Source organism: Chaetodon trifascialis, chromosome 3 (assembly GCF_039877785.1).
Source record: "Chaetodon trifascialis isolate fChaTrf1 chromosome 3, fChaTrf1.hap1, whole genome shotgun sequence".
Classification (NCBI taxonomy): Eukaryota; Metazoa; Chordata; class Actinopteri; order Chaetodontiformes; family Chaetodontidae; genus Chaetodon; species Chaetodon trifascialis.
Genome location: NC_092058.1, coordinates 4,750,420 through 4,767,746, shown reverse-complemented (window position 1 = coordinate 4,767,746; position 17,327 = coordinate 4,750,420). Strand labels below are relative to the sequence as shown.

At 44.1% G+C, this 17,327-nt stretch overlaps 1 protein-coding gene across 4 annotated transcripts in view; it reads left to right on the top strand.

The window, feature by feature from the left end:
• Positions 1–1,444: 1,444 nt before the first annotated feature.
• flnbl (filamin B, like) overlaps positions 1,445–17,327 on the top strand; it is a 59,458-nt gene continuing 43,575 nt past the window's right edge. For all 4 annotated transcript variants that reach the window (XM_070992836.1, XM_070992825.1, XM_070992815.1 and 1 more), the window contains exon 1: positions 1,445–1,883. In XM_070992836.1, the coding sequence (XP_070848937.1) occupies positions 1,592–1,883 (292 nt within the window). In that variant the 5' untranslated portion in view covers positions 1,445–1,591. The remainder of the gene's footprint in view (positions 1,884–17,327) is intronic.

Here is a 17,327-nt window from a genome sequence, read left to right as displayed (position 1 = left end):
AGAGAGGAGATGTGATGTAAGACAGACACTGCACCATTAAACAGGCCTGGGCAGGTGGGTGTGGGTGTGGGTGTGGGTGTGGGTGTGGGTGTGGGTGTGGGTGTGCGTGGGTGTATGTGATGTTAGCTGAGTGTCTTCACACGACAAACGTACATCAATCATCCAGCAGGAGCTCGATGTCGTCTTTATGAGACGGTTTCAACATGCAGAAGGAATGAAGAGATCTCTGACTCGTCTAATGTTGAATCAGAAAGCTGTTCCTGAGAAAAGGTTTTCATTCTTACGTCGTGTTGGAGATAAAAGCAAATGATGATCAGTAACAATCACAAGTCAAGTCAAAAAATTGTCCTAAAAAGTAAAGATTTGCCCTCATAAACCTTAAAAATTCAAATTTTGACTGAAAAGATCTTGACTTTATCTCTTAGTTTTGTCTCATAAATAGATAGTGACAGACTATTTTATGATTGACTTTTAACATCAATAAACATAAAAATGTTATGACAGTTTCTTCGGTGCATAGTTTTTAATTAAACAGGAGTGTTTTATTCTTATGATTCCTGAACTTTCTTCTTCGTGTCTGAACAGACAAAAAAGCAACATCAGCAAGAAGAAGAGTGTGTGTTGGGACTTGTCATGGAGGGTTTGGTTTGTTCTGTCTGAACGTAAGATTAAAGACTGACTTTGTCGATCAGATCCAACTTTATTGATCCGAGTGAGTCTGAAGGTAAAAACAACAACAAACCAAACTGACAGGAAATAACAGAGCTGTGCACGAACTCTGAACAAACAAATAAACAAAGTACAAATGAATTACAAATCTAATCTGTAAAAGATACTTTTCTTTATTATCGTTATTACATTAACTGTATGTATCCATATATACTCTATATTTGCTTTATTCTTTTTGTTTACTTTTTCTAATTATTTTTTGGTGAAACACTTTCAAATTGTTTCTTTAAATTCTTCAGATTTCACATTCTCCACTTTGGGTCACTTATAAGCAGGTGGGGTTGATAACGCTCATATTTAATATTTTTGCTAAATAATAATAACAAGTTTGAAATGTGTCACGATTTCTTCTCATGAAAATCAACAATGAACATTTAATGTACTCATTTTTAGTTTAGTTAGTTTTATTTGTAATGGAGTATTTTTTACAGTGTGGGATTAGTACCTTTTAATAAAGTAAAGGATCTGAATACTTCCTCCAGCACTGGAAACCAGAGTTAAAGTAAATCAGAGTGTGGAGGGAAGAAAATGATTATTTGGTTTTATAAAGGCTAATTACACAACTTTAAAAGAAACAATGGGGAAGATTAAATCCAGAAGGCGGCAGTAACGCAACATCCAGGATGCCAAATGCTGTAAAACCTCAAAGAAGAAGTGGGAGGGATTCCGAGCTTTCAAAGCAGCACCTGAACACACCAGCAGCCAGTCAGTCTCAGTGAGGTTCAAAGAAACTTCAAACCACCTTCGTCTTCCTCCGAGGAAGCACCGCGGGACACCGAACGCGCTCACCGGCACTCTGTCACATTTACCCTCCGTCCCAACAAGAAGAGCTCACGATAATTAGCCAGAAGAGCCGTTAAAGATGCCGGCCACAGAGAAGGACCTGGCTGAGGACGCTCCGTGGAAGAAGATCCAGCAGAACACCTTCACCCGCTGGATCAATGAGCACCTGAAGTGCGTCAACAAGCGGATCGGGGACCTGCAGCTGGACCTGGGCGACGGCCTGAGGCTCATTGCCCTGCTGGAGGTCCTCAGCCACAAGAAGATGTTCAGAAAGTACCACCCGAGGCCCAACTTCAGACAGATGAAGCTGGAGAACGTGTCTGTGGCTCTGGAGTTCCTGGACAAGGAGAACATAAAGCTCGTCTCCATCGGTGAGTAACGGCGGTCCATTCATTCGTCTAGAAGCTTCTCTGAGGCTCCGGAACCATCACCTGTTGAGTCCAACATGAGTTCACCTGTTAATGCAGAGTCCACACACGGCAGGGAGGCTGGCGTGACTAATATTAGCTGTCCCAGGAAAGTTTCCCCCCAAGTTTTCCAAGCTTATATCCCAAACACGCCGTTTTCTGTCGTGGAAAGTGCGGATTGCCTTTGATAATGTGTTGTTTTAAAATGCAATTGCTTCTTTACATACATGTTTATATCTTGTGTTATGGTAAATGATGTTGTTTGAATCAGTTAAATTCAGTCTTTAATTCGGCACGAACGAAATATACAAAGCAACGACAGCATTTCTTATAAATCTTAGGGTTTCGGAGTGCTTCACGGTGCCGCTGCCGCCCACCTGGCCGCTGGTAACGTTAGCTGGGTGTCGGTCTGCACTGGGAATCAGAGGAAAACTGCTTTAAAAAGTTTGATTCAGTTGAAGTTAACGCTGTTGGTAGTGTTTTGATATGTCAAAGTAAGGAGTGACTTCGACCGTTTCTGAATTTAGTCGTGTTTCATAATAATGTCTATGCAGTTCGTCGGAGACCAAAGTTCAATCCGGACTATTGTTCTTTCATTTGTGTGGAAGTTTCCCGGAGTTCGCACATTTCTTCCCGATATGTTTACCCAAGTCAGGTTGCTAATGCGGGGTCCTCACGTGGTAGAATACAAAATATTTCTTAAATATCACGTTTTAGTGAAATTTCTTCTCATTTTACTCAGTTTGGGTCCCGTTAGCCCTTTTACATGTAGCACTTAGGCGTGACAAGACCTCCCTGCCAAACTCGCTTAAATAATTCCGCAGTTTAAGTTCGCCTTATTGATCTTTTATATTAGAGTAATGGTTAATTGTTTCTCTAGAGTATTCTTACAATTGGCAGGGACTTCTTTTCAGATCGGCATACACATAAGCCACATTTGAGTCAATATTTAATTGGAAATCTCAAGTTTTCTACGCAAACCGCGATCCTGCTGCCTCTCACTTCGTCCCAGTATTTCTGTGAAAGACTGAGAACTGAAATCAAATATCCCAGCTACAGTTTTGCTGATGAAATGTGATCATGTTGTCAACAGCGGCGTTAAAGTGACGGATTTCTGGATGGAGTTTGGCGTGTTTTGTGTGCAGAGTCTCCACATGACAACAGCAGAGTGTGTTTTAATGAGCAGGCTCCCACAGAGAGAGGACACACCTGTGTTAATGAGCCAGGCTTCACGTGGAGAGGTGAAGTCTTAGTTTAAGTCTGGATGAAAACATTTCTCCCCCTAAACCCCCAAATCCACTGTGTTGTTAATGCGGTTTGTCAGTTTGAAAGTGAACGTGAGCAGCCTCCACCTGCCCTCGCTTACTGCGCTGCTTATTTCTCTTTAACAAGCTGCTTGTTGTTGTGTCCCAAACATAATTAGCACACATCTGATTTTAATTAACGCTGTTTGGCTTCCACCCAGGCGGCCTGACGCTGACAGATAATCATATTGCACTTATTTGCTATAGGAACAACAGCGCAGAGTCACTGACGCGCTTGTCTTTGTGAAAAGGTCTGGGTGTGTTTTTCATTCATGTGTTCATTCGCTTATCCTGCTTTGGTGTGCAAAGGACAAATATGATGACACAGTTAAGTTTATGTGACAGTGTTTGAATGAAAAGTGCTGAAAACTGTTTGTGCTGCAGGAAACTGTTTGAAAAGTCAACACTGCTGTTAACATGTTGAGTTTGGCCGCTGTCTGTCTGTCTGTCTGTCTGCCTGCCTGCCTGCCTGCCTGCCTGCCTGCCTGCCTGTCTGTCTGTCTGTCTGTCTGTCTGCCTGCCTGCCTGTCTGTCTGTCTGTCTGTCTGTCTGTCTGCCTGCCTGCCTGCCTGCCTGCCTGCCTGCCTGCCTGCCTGCCTGCCTGCCTGCCTGTCTGTCTGCCTGCCTGCCTGCCTGCCTGCCTGCCTGCCTGCCTGTCTGTCTGTCTGTCTGCCTGCCTGCCTGCCTGCCTGCCTGCCTGCCTGTCTGTCTGTCTGTCTGCCTGCCTGCCTGCCTGCCTGCCTGCCTGCCTGCCTGCCTGTCTGTCTGTCTGTCTGTCTGCCTGCCTGTCTGCCTGCCCGCCCGCCCGCCCGTCCGTCCGTCATTCATAGGTTCACAGAGTGTGAGATGCCCCAACAAAAGCTTAGTCACAATGGTCTCCAGACTGCATGATTATCGGTTTTGAGGCTTGTCTAATTGCGTGATGAGTGTCTGCTGAATCACCGAAAGTCTAAGCAGAAACACATCATCAGAGCTCACATCATCAATCTGTGCCGCTGTTTGAAAATCCATCAGAAGCCAAACTTTGGTCACAGAGCTGCTAAAACACCTCATTCAGAAAAGACGCTAACTACCGAGGGTAAACATGAAGATACGCCTTTGTCTACAGCGACCTAAAGTGTCTCATTAATCAGTGAATTCTGCATCAGCTCGTGCTCATTGTGAGACGTGACACCGGCTGTTTGGTCTCTGACTGACTTGTTATCAGTGGACGAGTCTCTCAGTGAGACCTCAGACTTTAGACTGATGAACGAAGATCTCTTCTTGTTAACTTGAGTTTGCGTCTTCTTCTGTGGTGTTCATACCAGCCCAATGCTGTATTCAAATACCCGTATTATTTAGTATGCATTAAGAAGATGTAGTATGTCCTGATACACAGTAATTCAAATACAGTATACCAAAAACACCAGGATGTCCTGCATTCGGTCGCATGTCGCAGAATGCAAGCCAGCATGCATTTCTGGCTGTTCTGACCCATAATCCTTTGCACGGTGGAAGATTCGTCACATCGACTGAGCCGCTACGAACTCTTGGCATCCGTTCCAAATCATACTTTTTCTTTTTACTTCAGATTTCACAGTACAGACTTCAAGGAGCAGTGATCAGATGAAGTACTGGTGCCCCTCGTCTTCACGCTGCATGCAGCAGTTTGTACTTCAAAGGGCAGCTGCCCAAGTACCCAGTCACAACGAGCTGCCTCCATCCTTTCTACCCATAATTCCTTTTGTGTTGTCGTCAGAGAATTGAGACGTTATCGTTTGTTTCTGTGTTGCTGCTGGAGTTTAAACCGCTGCTCCGTCATCAGGCAGGTGGAGCCGTCACACCTTCACACGGTCTCGTCTCATCCGGTATGAGCGGCAGCTTTTCAGGTGTGTGGTCAGACGGGTCCGCTGCTTTTCCAGATTCAGCAGAAGCTCCGTCAGACGCTCTGAATAAACTCTGGTTCAGGAACCGGCTCGAGTGTGAGAGCATCCTGAGGCCGACCATGTTCGATGGGCGTGAGCTGAGGTCAGAGTGTTCAGTGATGTCAAACTGTGGAGGTTTGATTTTCCACAGTAGAGAGGAAATGACTGGGTGGGTGGGACGGACACACACATGCACGCACACACGCACACACACAGAGCACTGGGCATGTTTCTGCTTTCTGAGCTCCTGACGGATCAGAAAACACTGATCTGTGTCGACTTTAAAGAAGCTGTAAAACACTTGATGTCTAGTTTTCGGAGACTTGATGCTTGTCTCATATTAAAAGCAGGTGATGTTCTCTAGAGGGAATATTTTGTGATTCATCCTGATTAAAGTGTAACTTCAGTGCATTTTGTTATTGCTGAGGACTCTTCATTTAGACATTTTGCTGCACTCTGTTAACACTTTGGTACTTTCTGGTGGGGTTGAAAGGTCCACATGAGCCCTGAAGCTGGAGTCCGGACAGTCTGGACGGGTCCGGTTCTGTTGCACAGGTAACGCTGGTGTGTCACATACCTCACTTCCATGGCAGGAAGAGTGCACCAGGCAAACAGAGAGGGAGCGTGGGAAGGAGATGTTTGCTGCTGTCAGAGTGAAGTAACTGTCTCTTTTGCAGCTTAATGGTTAGCTGTGGTGTGGGGCCCCTCAGGGAGGCCCCCAGGCTTTTGTCTGTCACACACACACAAACAGAAGGATATTTCAGCACGTCAGAGATGAATAATGTTTTTAATTCATTGAGCAGTCTGAACATTTTGTTTCTGCTGTTTGTTTATGCAGACTGGTTGTTTTAGCAACAGAACAATTTTAAAATAGTTTTCCCGCTTTTAGATATTTAATTTTTTCCTCTGTATTGAAGCGCTAACTCTTTCTTTTGCCACAAACTGGACTCGCACATTTGATGACTCTTACAAAATACGGAAATGACTGAATGAGGACAGTTTGCATGCCGTGAACAAACGTACTGGATATTAGTTTTGTTTGCCAAAACGTACTCCTAGACATAGAAATGCCAGCATGTTAATCTGCCTAATGAGGCTACTGGTGTTTGGGATAACTCCCTGTTAGCCCTCCTGTCAACAAACTGTTCCTTATTTAGAAACGGAAACATTGTATGTTGTGGATTTATACTTCTTGTCTTCAGTCCTGAATAGTTGAATAACAAACATAAAAGTTCAGTAATGTTCAAAATCTGATCTGAGTCTCTTCAGGAATGAATAGTGTGCGTGTGCGTGTGTGTGTGTGTGTGTGTGTGTGTGTGTGTGTGTGTGTGTGCGTGTGTGTGTGTGTGTGCGTGTGCGTGTGCGTGTGCGTGTGTGCATGTGTGCATGGACTCCACCCCGCTTCATATCTACCAGCTGTGGTTTCTTCCTGATGTAACTGTAGCTGAGGATCCACCTCATCTGTCTTCTGCTCTTTTTTGAGTCCCGTCATTTTTATCAAAGGAAGCCCGTGATTGGTTGGTTCTCTTAAAGTGACACTGACGAGGGCATGGGCTTCATGAAAAGTTAGCCAAACCCACGCTTTGCTTATCTCGTCCTTGTTGTCTCCCGTCTTACTGCTTCAGCTGCAGAACCTTGACTAACAGGTGGAACCCATTATTGAGGACGAGGACATAATCCCTAAATGTCACTAAGGAAGTAGTTATGTGTCACTGACTGACTGCTCGCCGGGTAACATTAGTTTGTGGTAGATGAAGGCGTCGAGTGTTGAACGTCACTACAAAGATAAAGAACACAGATCTTCACTCTTCAACAATCGCTCTGCACTGCTGAGATTCTTAAAGCCTTTCTGTGTTTTACCTGCTTGTTTGGAAGTTTGCAAAGTGTGTGTGTGTGTGTGTGTGTGTGTGTGTGTGTGTGTGTGTGTGTGTGTGTGTGTGTGTGTGTGTGTGTGTGTGTGTGTGTGTGTGTGTGTGTGTGTGTGTGTGTGTGTGTGTTTGTGTGTGTGCGCGCAAGTTTTGGCCCTCCACTTGTGACAACTGCTGACTTACTGCCCCAAATTCCTTTAATGCAGCATGAATGTCATTTTTTGGACAGGCTGTAAACACAACATGACACAGTGTTTTAAAGTTGTTTTGGCTAAATGTGTTGAACAGCTGCCTGTGTGCACATCCAGCAGAAAAAACATTATCATCCCATTGTAGTCGTTTTTACGTCCATCTGATTGATGGAAGTCCAGTGTTTACTCTCCTTTTTGCTCTGGTTTGGTCTCCACCAGCTAACAAGAAAGCTGTCTAGTCTTCTTAGCTGCCAGATGTTTCCACTCTCTTCACCAGCTGGTCGCTCAGTGTGCCCGGCTGTCGCTCAGTGCTGAGCAGGTAGCGTGCAGTGGGTTTGGTGGGTTTGGTGCTGCAAACCGAAACCAGGAGCTAAAAGAAAACAGATTGCTGTTTCACGTTGTAAAAAGCTGTTGGAAATGTGCGCCAACAAAGACTGAAGGTGCCACAAATTCAGCTTACGTCACCATGATGCATAACGTGGTCCACCGAAGCATGTAGAGCACCAGGATTTACTGTGCCAAACACCAGCAATTAGACACATCCGCAGGACCAAGAACCCACAACATTACCGTGTGACACACAGAGACATCGCTGTCGTTTCCAGATTTAAAGCGTTCTGCGTTCACCTGCTGCTGTTTCCCGCCGAGAGTGAGAGAAACCGGGTGAAGACACTGAGAACAGGCCCGACGGGATCTGTAGCTTTCAGTTATGACCTCAGTCAGACTGTGTGACCTCATTCTCACACACACACACACACACACACACACACACACACACACACACACACACACACACACACACACACACACACACACACACACACACACACACACAGTGCCTCCAGGCTGTGTTTTTTGTAGAGTAACATTAGCTGAACACAACTGACTCGTGTTTAGAGTTTAGGACAAAAGAAATCTGCAGAGTTTCACTGAAGTGACTGAAGCTTCAGTCGGTGTTTTCTCGATCTTTCGTGTTTAAAAGTATCTGTTGCATTTTATTATGCAGTCGTGATTCAGCCTATTTCCACCTCACCACAGGCTTTTTATGTTTAGTCTTAGCGGCTCTAAACACTCTGGTGTCTTGACCTTCACAGGCCTGTAAAACGTAACTGAAGCGGCCGTCTGACGACCGTTAAACTGGCCGTGAAGCTCTGTGAAGCCGAGCGGAGCTGCACACTCTGCTGATAAATCTCTGAAGGTCCGTTGTCATTTGATGCGTTTATCAAGCAGCGAGGGTCTCACAGAAAATGCAGACGAGTTGCATTATGGGAAACGTAGGATCCACTCTGGACTAAATGTATTGATTTCTCCGCCTCTGCTGCCACGATTTTGACCATTATTATATTTAATGTTAAAGTCCCCCAGTGCACTTTCCCGTTAACATTATCGCTCATATCACGTCCAGATCCCGATCAGATTAACCAGGACAGGAACACACCAATATTACATTTTATAGACAAAATGATTAATTAAAGACGATAATTGATTTGTTGCTCAGTCTCTGTCCCAGTTTCTCTCACTATGACATGAACCAAGTGACTGACTGGCAGGCGGCTCCTGTCCTGGACCAGAAACCACATTGCAAACACACACGTACACACACGCACACACTCTTTCACCCGCTCTCTTCCTCTGTTGGCTGCTCGGTTGCCATGGTGCTGTGTGTCAACAGTCTTCCTCCGCTCGGCTTGTTGGACTCTGTCAGCTGATGGATGTTTGGTTTCAGTCTAACAGTTCCTAAAACTCTTTCTGTCTGACTCGTTCTTTTCTCTTTTTAGTTTTGTGTCCGTGTGTTCTTTGTTGGTGCCGTTTTGTCACTGAGGTGGTTTTATCCGCCGTCTGGGATGTTCAGTCTTTGGCTCACACACCGGTTGGTGTTGATCATTTATTTGTTGTGGTTCATTAAAGAAGCAACATGTGGCAGCTGAAGAGTCGACACGCTGGCCTTCAAACAGGTCCGTGCTCCTGCGTGGCACTTTAATGTTGTGTGGAGTCACGTGTGTCATGTTGATGGATGCTGTGTCATGTTGATGGATGCTGTGTCATGTTGATGGATGCTGTGTCATCTTCACGTCCTGCTTTTAATGTTTCAAACATGCTCGACTACGTGACGACTTCGACAGACTATTCAATCTGTCTGCACTTATAAGGAAATATTGACAATAAAGCAGAACAGAAAAATTAAATGCAAAATATAAAACTGTGGTTTTGGACTGGTTTTTCAAACATACTAGTCAGAATTTTAACAGCTCCCACAGTTATGAAAATTGCCTTGTTTTTGTCAGAGCGGCCAAGTTTTGAAAAATGTGTAATGCATAATTAATCCAGGAGTATCACTGTTTTACATTTTGGAAATTTGGTTTGAGATGTGACCAAACAGCTGTCACAGTTTACACAGAGCTTCACCATGTGACACAATTACAATATGAAACAAAGACAACACGAGTAAACAAGACAACAAGAGGAGACAAAACACACTTGAACATCAATAAAACCAGGGATGAAATAGTGAAACTGCAGAAAATAGTTAAAAAAGCAAGAAAACGTGTAAAACTCTGTGAAATTCAGCTGCTTTGTTACTGAAATTTGGCAACATTGTTCCCTTTCAACGCAATAAAGAGCAATTAGTATGATTTTAGTTACGTTATGAATTATATAGATGCACACACACGCACACACACAGAGGAGTGGTTGACTACACCAGCAGAAAAGTGACCCAAGGTCGACACAGGATGAGGTGTGTTCCACCTGTTGTCCCGGCAACCCCTGTAAACAAAGTCAGCGACTGGCTGGAGTGGACTGGAGGGGGGCGGGGCTTTGAAGACAAAGTGTCACATAACTTCAGTGACCCGCCGCTGCCTCATGCTGCGTTCAAGTCCTGTGAGAAAGATGAGCGATAAGAGAAAGTCTGAATGTGAACGCTTCTTTGTTTGATCAGGCCCAGAGGTCCAGACTCCAGGATCCCTCCCAAACATCTGTATTAGATCTGTTCACCACTGATGGCTCAGAAGTCTTCTTGTGGATGAGTCCACAGGCAGAGGCCATAGAGGTCTATGATGTGTCTACCTGTGAACACGGTGGATGTAGGCCTCCAACATGGCGCCCCACTTATTTCAATGAGAGAAGAAGCTTTCATGGCGCTCTTGTTTTTGAGTCCCTCTCTGCGATCTAACGTGAGTGCGCTGGGTGTATCATTATGTGGGTTACTATTTTGTGGACTGTCGTGGCCTGTTGTTATGTAATGTTATGGTATAGATGGTGTGTATTTATGTCTGTACACAAGGGATTAGAGAGCTTCGGCGCTCTACAGTAAACTTCAGCAGATTGGACTGATGTGGCCCAGATGTGTCTTCAGGGTGGCGCCGCTGGCATCTGGGTGGCAGCAGCATAAATCATATGAGCCGATTGTCCCCTGATGTTAAGCAGGTACTGTATGCATTTAACCATGTTTGCCCTATTTGTTTAGCATGTTAGCATTTGCTAATTAGCAAGAAACCCAAAGTACAGCTGAGGCTGATCGTGACTTTTGCAGGTATTTTGGCGTAAATCAAAGTGACCTGCTGGTGGCGCTAGTGGAGTGGAGTGGAGGCTTATCAGAGTTAAGATATTTCTATCTGGACCAAAGCGCATGGCTGAATGTTCGCTATTTAACAGAATATCAGTCTGCTTAAGTCTTTTGAAGTGAAGCAAGAAGCTAAACAAAATAATAACATTAGAGCGACCTGAAGTGTGGAGATGAGGCAGACCATGAATCATCTTCACTTCCTTTGGAAACTGGAGCCATAAATAAACTAATGTGCTCTTTCATGCAAGGGTCTCCCCTATAAGTCATAGCTGGCAGGAGTGTTTGAGTTGGCCGTGGCCTCACGCGCGCACACACACGCGCGCGCACACACACACACACACACACACACACACTCTCACAGCTCCTGTACTCTTGCATTAATTCGTTTGTCTCTCGGCTGCTTTGTTCCGTCTTTCCTATCTGAAAACCTCAGAGCTGCTGTCACACTCATGGCTCTTTGGCGTCCACTGTGTGCTGCGTTGCTGCTGTCACCGAAACTGTGTCAACTGGACAAAAGGACATAAACATGGACGTCCACATAAAGTGGTTTCAAAGTCCAGATTCTCGGCCTCGGCTCCCTGGTTACTGCTTTTGTTGAGATGCAACCACCTTGATAATTGCAACCACATCAATAATCACAAGCAGATCTGGACTCACGTCACCTGCAGATGAGGTCAAAGCTATAAAAAGATAAATGTATATAAAACTATTTAAAGAACCATGACTTGATAAACACGTTTGCATTGTTCTCTCGATGTTTTGGTTCCCCACCGTGAGGGATGGTTTTGGAGGAATTAAAGAAGCGTGACTGGTGGTGCTGGAACAGAAAACACATTTTCGGGGGAAGAACAAAAGTGCTTTCAGGTTACGGCTTACGCTGCAAGAACCAGAGCCGGAGTCAAGACGCTATAAAACCACCAGCGCAGAAAACACCAACAAATTCCCTCCTTGTCTTTGGTTGAGCTGATGTTTCCTACAGAGTCCCAAACATTAAACCAGACTATGAAAGAGATCCTGTGGACTGAGCTTACTGTGGAAACGGGCTACTTTGCACATATAAACATTTAATGCCTTTACATTATTAGTGTATTCAGTCATAAATATGGCCGAGCAAACTTCCCATATTTAAAAATGTCGTTTTCAAAGTGCAGTACCCAACGTTTTTACTGCAGTATTATCAGCGACTCAGCTGGAAAACATGATCACAGACACGTTTAGCTGGCGACCATCAAGCTCTTTGCCTGGTTCTGCAAGTGTTTTTCACGATCTGTGTCCCATTTCTCATTTTTCTTCTAAGAGATTCTCAATGTTACTCAACATGGAAACATGGGACTCTCCCAGATGTTCTGACAGTTGTGGCCCCCAGTTTTATTTCAACTCAGTTTCCGAGAAATCATGTGTTCTCCATCAGTTTGGCATGGTGGACAGATCGAAGTACTACAGTACCCATGAGCCTCAGTCACTGACTCCTGTGGAGAAGTTAAGTCTTGTGATTGGATGTTTCTTTGCCCAAAAAATTAACCCCCAAAGTTTGTACGTCCTTCAGCTGTTTTCCCCTGAACCCGATATGACCACGGATGATAAACACATCGCAAAAGGCCGCAGTTGTTTCCTGTCCAGCCAATACTTGAGGCGCTCCAAATGCGAGTCACCTAACATTCCCTGTGAGGAAGATGAAGACGAAGGTTTTTTTTACAGCTTTTCCTACTTTGCTGGCAAATTCAGTCAGCAATAATCACTGTTAATTTTGGGAGTCTGCCAGAACATGCGTTCTACCACTCACATGCAAATTGGTGCCATTTCTAAGCAGCCTGGTTTATTCTGAAAATAACAATGCGCGACACGCTGAGCTAAGACATGGAGCGACTCTGCCAAAAGCCTCGTTCAGGTGTGACTAAACCATAAAGGAGCGCTCAGTCCGAGGATTTTAAAAGCTGCTGAACACACTGCAGCTGCACCACATGCTTGAGCCAATCAGCTTTTGAGGACAGGTCAGCCAGCGCACTCTGATTGGACGTTTGGCTCCACAGTTTGCCGTGGAGCTTCAAACCTGGAGCTCAGTGCTGAAACAGCAGGATCAGCGATGTTTTATGTAAACACACGAATATATTTTAGTGCTGTTTCGCTCTTGTCCCACACTAGATGTGTATGTGTGTGTGTGTGTGTGTGTGTGTGTGTGTGTGTGTGTGTGTGTGTGTGTGTGTGTGTGTGTGTGTGTGTGTGTGTGTGTGTGTGTGTGTGTGTGTGTGTGTGTGTGTGTGTGTGTGCATGTGAGGCACAACACACAGAGCCTCTGTGCTGCTGCAGAAAAGGTAACCTGAGAGTGGCAGAGATATAGACTTTCACTCCTACACACACACACACACACACACACACACACACACACACACACACACACACACACACACACCTCCTCTGTGCAGAGAAAGCTCCTTTGTTGGTTTCAGGTCTAAATGTTGCAGCTTTGTGCTGGTTTTTCAATGTTAAGCTCAAAGGAACAAATGTCACTGAAATCCTCTTTGAGGAACATTTAAAGGATTCATTCCAGGAAGTCGGATTTCTCCGTGTTTATTCCCGATCAAAGCGATGACCGCACTGGTCAGATGGGATTTATTTAGTTTTTGGTGATGTTTTTAAGCGCAGTCGTTCCAAACCTTTCTGGCTCATGACTCAGTGAGGAGGTCTTCTTTGTACCCCCTTGTTTCCCCTCTAACTTCCATCAGTCTGCAGCTGGTTAGCTTAGCGCAGGCGCTCAAACAGGTGAGCAGCTCGCCTGCTTCTGTCCTAAACTCACCAAAGCTCACTAATGAGCATGCAATATTTTGTTTGGTTAATCTGGACGTAGGTTTTGCCGGTAATTATGTTATGTTTGTCTCAATATCTCAATAGCTGTGATGAAAAAAAAAACCCCACAAAGACTTAACCTTTAAACCCAGTGGCAGTTTGGATTCTGGTGTCTGCTGATGAGACCAGACACAGTGGTTAATGGAATTTGTATTGTGGGGCCAACACTGCTGGGAGGAAAGAAAAAAAAAAGTCATCCAGCACACACACACACTTACACACTCACACACTCCCTTCGTTTGCTCGTCACTACCAGGCATCCTGTTATCTCACAACAGATGTTCATGTCAGCCGTTCATGTCTTCATCAAGCTAAATTGTTGCCGTCATGTCGCTGGTGTCATTGTGTTCAGGTGCTGAGTTGTGTTTGATGTCGGGAATCTAATCACTAACTCACTCACACACACACACACACACACACACACACACACACACACACACACACACACACACACACACACACTTCTATTGTCTGGTTGGAGATGAAGCAGACATGACGCAGAGTTATGGACAGTGACTGCTCACCAAATGTTTGGTTAATGATGAAGGTGACAGACATTTCACTCCAACAAAAAACAGTTGTCTCGCTGTCTTACACACACACACACACACACACACACACACACACACACACACACACACACACACACACACACACACACACACGAAAACCCCAAATCTCGACATTTAACATTTAACCAACCCCACACAACTTCCCAACACACTCACACAATGTGGTGTGTGTGTGTGTGTGTGTGTGTGTGTGTGTGTGTGTGTGGTTACGGTGGTTTTCTGAGGATTGTTCAGTGATAATCACTGTGGTGAACCTCCTGCAGCCTGGCTCAGCTACAAACATCTCTGCTCTTCTTACTCACTCTAGTTTCTTCTTCTCCTCTTTCTTCATCTCTCTTTTCCTCTTCACTCTTGGTATTGAACTCCCAGTACTTTTTGTGGCACAGACAGAATCTGTATTCTAGTATCTAGTATTGAAAAAAGTTGGCAGTAAGTGTTTGGTCTGATTATTTGTTCTTTGATCAGACAGTTCCTGATGTAAATCATTTTAGACTGTGTTAGGGCTGCAACTACCAAATATTGTAAATGTTTATTTTCTTGATTAATCAATTTTGCTGCATAAAAATGGAAGGAAACGGTGAAAAAGGACTTTCAAAGTTTCCAGATATTCAAGCTGACGGCATCAGTTGAATTGTTTTGTCTGATCAATGGTCCAAATCCAAATACTCAGTTTACTGTCACACAAAATCAGAGAAGTTCAGTTAATCCTCACAGCTGAGTTGTTTTATTGTTTGTGTTCTGCTTTTCCTCCAGTTTCTCTCCATTTTGTCTACTTTCAGCATATTCAGGAAGTGAAGTGTAGTTTATATTCAAATGATGAACTCAGATTCCTCAAAAGCAGGAAATGAAACAGAGTGTGACGTTAATCCTTTCTGACATAAACAGCACAAATTCAACATGTTTAATGTTTGACCTCATCAGCTTCACTGATTTTTGTAAATATCTGCTTATTGTGAATCTGATGCAGCAACACGTTTCACAGACTGGGAAAGATGTGGAACGCTCCAAAAACACCTGTTTGGATCATTCCACAGGTAAACAGGCTCATTGGTAACAGGTGACAGGTGATAGGATCATGATCGGGCATCCTGGAAAGGCTCAAGCGAGGAGTGAGGTTCATCACTCTGTGAACACATGACTGAATAAAGGATGTGACGACGTGGACTCAGGGACACTTCAGAAAACTGTTGTCAGTAAACAGTTTGTGTGGAAATGATTTTATGTTTTACAGCGTCCCAACTTTTTTTGAATCAGAGTCCACTGAGTTGCTTTTCCGGAGCTTTTGAACCTGCGACTGTTTGTCTTCTATCCAGCCTCGTGGCCTCCTGCCTTTATTCTGCTCTTCTTATTTTTCTGTCTATCCGCCCCTCTTCATCGTAATCCTCCTCTTCCTCACCACAAACGCGGTCTGGTTCTGATGACATCATAGCCTGGGAACCAGCAGGGTGAGGTCATGCAAGGCTAAACGCTGCAGTGTGTTTGTCAGTGTGTGTCCTGTTTATGCATGCAGACGTAATGCCAGATGTGTGTGTGTGTGTGTGTGTGTGTGTTAATGACAGGGCAGCACTGTGCTGGTTACTCAGCTCTCTTGCGGTTCTCATGTTTTCATGTTTCTTCTGCTGTTTGTTCAGATCAGGCTTCTTGCTCTGTCTTCCTGTGGAAACTCGTTTTCCATGCATGCGCTGTTTAAATGCTAATCTATGTTTAACTGTATTGTCTTTTCGTGGTGATGCTCCATTCTGATCTCTACCTGTTTTTCAATGGCCAGTGCCAATATTCAGAGAGCCGGGCAGCTGATGGCTGATATGTAATCCTGATGTTGTTTTGTTGCATCTTATAAAATACAACAATCTGAAAATAATAACAAATGAGACACAAACATTTATTTAACACTAATGTTATTGGCTGTGTTCTCTGTTTGCACTTACTTCAAATAAAAACTTGATCAACTAAATAAATGTCCACAGGCAATCAGCTAAACTTTGTGAATAAGAAAAAAACTTTTTAGTAAATTTTAACAGCATTTATCAGCAGACAGCAGCATTATACATAAATAAATAAGAATGAACTAAGCAGTGTTGGTTCTCTCAGCAGCAGCCAGTAAAATCTCGTTAGATTTATTTAACCCTAACACAGTACTCACTTGAATGCAGACATATATTTGAAAATAAAATATACTGTTGTCTCTGAAATGTCTACAGGCATTTTTCGTTTCATCAGCCTGTGAGCATCGGCAGATTATCCTGGATATAGGCTCGATTAATCAGTCTACCTCTGATTCTGATACTTCATCTTTTTTCATGGTCTTGGGATTTTTGTCTCTGGTAGCGCCCTGCTCTTTTAAAATAATCTCATCCATGAAATACTTGAGGGACACTTTAAGCTGTACTGTATTTAAGGCCCACTATTGTTCTCTGAATAATGCTGTGGCAGACCTGTCAATATATCAAAACCCGACTCCATAAATCACACACTGAGGCTGTTGGTGGTCCCCATTAACTCATGCTGCTTTTAATACAACCTTCCAAAGGTCTATCTCAAAGAAACTGGCTTGAGGAGGATACTCTGCTTCTGTTCTTAGTTTGTGGTGTTGTGAGACCCTTTAGACTGAAGTCTGGTTGGAGCTTGTAGCTCTTGTTCTGTCTTGGTCTGAATCATTTCTCCAGAGAGTGACCAGCAAACCTCATCACGACCTGTCTAACACGCTGAAGGGTTAATGCTGACGAAGGCCGACTGTATGACTGACTGCACAGTACATTTATCACTTAGTCCTCTCAGCTGTTTCCTGCCTTTGTTTAGTTTTCTTCCTGCTTTTTGGCTGAGCTGACTGTAAATCCAGAGGCAGAATTTTGAGTTACTGTTGTTTTTCTGGTGATTAAACTGAACTGAGCTGAAGGCGTTATTTGAGTGACACTTCTTGCATCCTCATCAACATTTCACCTCATCCCCAACAAGGGCACAGACCTCATTACACTTTAAGGGGGCGACCACAAACATGGAAAAAAGCTGTGCGTGCTGATCAATCACATACATAGCCGGGCTACTATTGGAGGTTTTACAGGTAGGAGCAGTCTAACATTAGCTAGCAGGCTAGCTAAACTATCTGTCTACCTCTAAATATGGATCTGTCTTGGGATAAGTGAAGTTACTTGAGGCTGTG